This window comes from Mustela lutreola, chromosome 7 (assembly GCF_030435805.1).
Source record: "Mustela lutreola isolate mMusLut2 chromosome 7, mMusLut2.pri, whole genome shotgun sequence".
In the NCBI taxonomy this organism is placed as follows: Eukaryota; Metazoa; Chordata; class Mammalia; order Carnivora; family Mustelidae; genus Mustela; species Mustela lutreola.
Window position 1 is genome coordinate 59,174,950 of NC_081296.1, and position 4,541 is coordinate 59,179,490.

General features: G+C 35.3%; 1 protein-coding gene across 1 annotated transcript; it reads left to right on the top strand.

Annotated features, from left to right (window-relative positions):
- The first annotated feature begins 252 nt into the window (after positions 1-252).
- On the top strand, positions 253-1,194 carry LOC131837148 (olfactory receptor 4F6-like). The gene has a single exon (XM_059183401.1). The coding sequence runs from the start codon at positions 253-255 to the stop codon at positions 1,192-1,194; it is 942 nt and encodes a 313-aa protein (XP_059039384.1).
- The last annotated feature ends 3,347 nt before the right edge of the window (positions 1,195-4,541 follow it).

The window sequence follows — 4,541 nt, forward strand, 5'->3', positions numbered from 1 at the left end:
CTGCTTTATTCTCACATGATTTCTTTCCCTGTCACCCTAGACTAACTTTTGATTTTTTATTTTCTATTTTTTTCTTCCTTTCCCCTTTCTCCTCTGTATGTGTTATAACTTCTAAATTAGACACTTGAAACATATTTTACACAAAATCACTGATGGGCAAACAACATGTCAATGTTCAGTTCCCATAGTTCTCAATTCTGCCTTATTTTCTACCTTTAGAATACTTCAGCTTCTTCTCTACTGATTGAGCCAATGGATACAACAAATGACTCTGTGGTGTCTGAATTTGTATTGATTGGACTTTCAAATTCATGGGAGATGCATCTTTTTCTCTTTTGGTTCTTCTCTGTATTCTACATGGGAATTAGCCTGGGAAACCTCTTCATTGTGTTCACGGTAATTACTGAATCTCATTTACACACCCCCATGTACTTCCTGTTAGCCAGCCTCTCTCTCCTTGATCTAGGTCTGTCCTCTACCACAGTGGCCAAAACAATCACTAATCTTTTCACTGACTGTAAAATCATTTCATTTTCAAAATGTATGATACAGATATTTTTTATTCATGTCATGGATGGAGGTGAGATGGTGCTGCTCATAGCCATGGCATATGACCGGTACACTGCAATCTGTAAGCCTCTCCACTATCTGATCATCATGAGCCCCAAAATGTGTGTTTTCTTTATAGTGGCTGCCTGGATAGTGGGGATAATCCATGCTGTGTCTCAGTTTGTTTTTGTCATAAACTTGCCCTTCTGTGGCCCTAATGAAGTAGATAGTTTTTACTGTGATTTTCCTCGGGTCATGAAACTCGCTTGTGTAGACACTTACAAGCTGGAGTTTGTAATCATCGCTAACAGTGGGTTCATATCCATGGTTACCTTCTTCTCTTTAATTATATCCTATATCTTCATTTTGGTCACTGTCTGGAAACGTTCTTCAGGGGACTTGTCCAAAGCATTTGTCACACTGTCAGCTCACATCACTGTAGTGAATTTGTTTTTTACACCATGCATGTTCCTATTATTGTGGCCTTTCCCTACAACATCACTGGATAAGTGCTTATTCATTGTTGACTTTGCTATCACCCTCCTCTTGAATCCTGCCATCTATACATTAAGAAACAAAGACATGAGAGTGGCCATGAGAAGACTGGGCAAACGGATTGTGGGTCCTAGTGGGATCTCACAATGAATGGAGCAGATCCACATACAACATGCTTCAGGCTCACCAAAACCCCTGCAAGTCATGTGATTGCCATCATTACAATGGTAAGAACTACTATTGTCATGATATTGCAACAAAACTCCCCCTGTAGAGATGGATTATTGAGTCAGAGGTGACGTTATTTTGCTAATGACAGAGAATAAACTGACCTCACCTACTTACATTGAAAAGAAAGGTGAGAACAGAAAACTGAGCTAATTCATAGGAGTAAACTTACATTCAAATACCATTTTCTGTGACTTGCTAATTGTATTTACTCTCAATTATGAAGACATACCTCGAACAAATGATAAATATATCTCATGGTAACTTATGGATTTAATAGATAAAATGTGACTTTGAGTCAATCAAAATCAATAAATTCTATTTTTTAATTTTTATTTTAGTTTGAGTTTAACTTAGAATAAGAAACAAAATCAACTATTTGTTATCAGGTTAAGCAAGCTGTTTTAGTTGTTTAGATTTGATTGGCTGTACATAAAGAAGGATAATTCTTTACACTATAAATACTTCAAATAAATACAAACTAGATTTTTGAAATTTTCTCTCATTTTCTACTATTCTAAAGATGAAGATTTTCAAATGTTCAATTATCCTAGTTTATTCTTAAAAAAAAATTATAAAAGTAATTGCTCTTTCAGGACACCTAGATGGTTCTGTCTGTTAAACATCTGCCTTTGGCCAAGTCATGATCTCAGGTCCTGAGACTGAGTCCCATGTGGGACTCCCTGCTCAGCAGAGAGCCTGCCTTCCTTCTCCCTTGCAACTGCCTCCAGCTTGTGCTCTCTCTCAAATAAATAAAATGTATTTATTTCAATAAATTAATAAATTCTTTCAAGTGTATAAAATATTGAAAAATTTAATTAATTAAAATATAAAACTAATAGCTGTTTCACATAAGAATAATCACCCTAGGATGTATGTTTAGAGATTCTGGTTTCTTTGAATATGGTTTCCTGACCTGACAAAATGTTCCTCCAAAAGTTTATGTATCTTAGATAAGTAAAAAGCCAAAACTGGTAAGGCATATTCAATTTGATTGAGCACTTCTACATTTGGAATAAGTGCTTTATTAAAGTACACATGTTTTCATTTACTTGTTTATACTTCTCTGAAAAGAAGATCTGTTCAATTAAGGAAAATAATGCCTATGTTTTTTGTCCAGTGTTTCTCCAGGAACATTTTCAATAACATATCTGCTTACTCCATGTAAATTAACCATTAATACTTCTTTTAAAGCTTTGGTATTCATCTGGATGGGAAGTTCTTTACTTGATCATTGCTAACCACTCCCTCTTATAAATAATCCACTGGGTTTCTGAGATAGTACGGTCTCCTTCTTTTCCGCCTACTCTTGGGGGATTCCTTCCCAGTAACAGTTTGCTGGGGTTCTCTCATCTGCTCCACCACCCAACTCAGTGTTCCTCAGAATTGCATCTTTGGTCTTTTCTCACTCCATATTCGTTCCCCAGGGAACATCCATTCCCTTGGCTTTAATTACCATCTCAGCTAAGGCCTTTTATTCTTAAGCAAGGGTATTATTTCTTGAGTTCCTACTTCATAAATCTAACTGCTTACTGATTTGATGCTTCAAGGGCATCTCCTAACTCAGCAGACCTGAAACTAAACTAATTGTCTCATCATTAATCATATTAATTCCAACCTCTAAACACCTCCTAAATATGTCCTTTGCTTTCTTCCAAATGTCACCATTCTTGTCTAATTCTTCACATATCATTTTTCAAACTGAGTATGAGTCATTATGTGTCTTCTCCCTTCAAAGCTGATTTGCCTTTATTCCCATTATCTACATACAGAATGAGAGATTTTTAAAGTATAAATTTAAATACATGATTGTTCTCCTTAAGACCCCTCACATACTTGTCAGTGCTCTTAAATTAAAATATAAACTACTTTTTTTAAAAATTATTTTTTATTTATATTTTTTAAACATTTATCAGGTGATTCAAGACCTGGCCCTCATCCTCTTCTCCTGGATAGAGGACAATTCCAGAGGAAATTTTATTTTCTTTTGCTTGCCTAAAACTTCATTTTTCTCTGGGCACAAAGTGGCTCAGTCGCTTAAGTTTCAGAGTCTTGGTTTCAGCTCAATTCATGATCTCATGTTCATGAAATTGAACCCAGAGTTGAGTACTACATCAGGCACTGTGCTCAGGACACAGTCTGCTTGAGATTCTACCCCTCTGTCTCTCTCTATATATAAAATAAAATAAGTAAAAAAAAAATCTCTTTTTTTTTCCATTAAAAAACGTTTATTGGAGCACAGAAGAAATGCTTAAATCACAAGAGTAATACTGAATTTTAAATAAAGTATAAGCAAAGGAAGTGGAATATGCATCATTCACAGGCATGAAGAGGAAGAAACATGGAAATGAGTCTTGGAGCACACTCAGTAGTTTTCTGTCCCTATCTGTTTTGAAACTTTCTTTAAAAATAGAAAAAATCCATTCGTGGATGAATGGATAACTAAAATGTGGTCCATATACACGATGGAGTATTATGCCTCCATCAAAAAGGATGAATATCCAACTATTGTAGCAACATGGACGGGACTGGAAGAGATTATGCTGAGTGAAATAAGTCAAGCAGAGAGAGTCAGTTATCATATGGTTTCAGTTATTTGTGGAGCATAACAAATATCATGGAGGACATGGGGTGTTAGAGAGGAGAAAGAAGTTGGGGGAAATTGGAAGGGGAGGTGAGCCATGAGAGACTATGGACTCTGAAAAACAATTTGAGGGGTTTGAAGTGGCGGGGGGGGTGGGAGGTTGGAGTACCAGGTGGTGAGTATTATAGAGGGCACGGATTGCATGGAGCACTGGGTGTGGTGCAAAAATAATAAATACTGTTATGCTGAAAATAAATAAAAAATAAATTTAAAAAATAAATAAATAAAATCTTAAAAAAAAAAAAAAGTTCATTCTCTCTCATCTTGAGGCATTGCCCTGGCTAATCATTCTGTCTCAAAAATCTATCCTTCATGTTTCACTTATTAATATCTATTCATTCTTCAAATATCAGTTTCAACATCCTTTTATCAAGAAGCACTTCCAAAATCCTGTGTCCAGAAGAACTCCTTTCATTGTATATATTATACCACTCCCTAATGCCACTTTTGGTAACAATAATAATAATTAATAAAATAATAATGAATTATAATAATTTCTTATTTGATGTAGGTCTTCTTCATTAGAGTTGAAGTTCCATGTAAAGAAGGGGTTGGGTCCATCATAGTTACTACTATAACATTAATGGGTAACAACTCTACAGAAAATGCTCAATAAATGTTTATC

Coding starts and splice junctions, on each gene's coding strand:
- LOC131837148 (XM_059183401.1), top strand. CDS start 253: ATGGATACAACAAATGACTCTGTGGTGTCTGAATTTGTATTGATTGGA.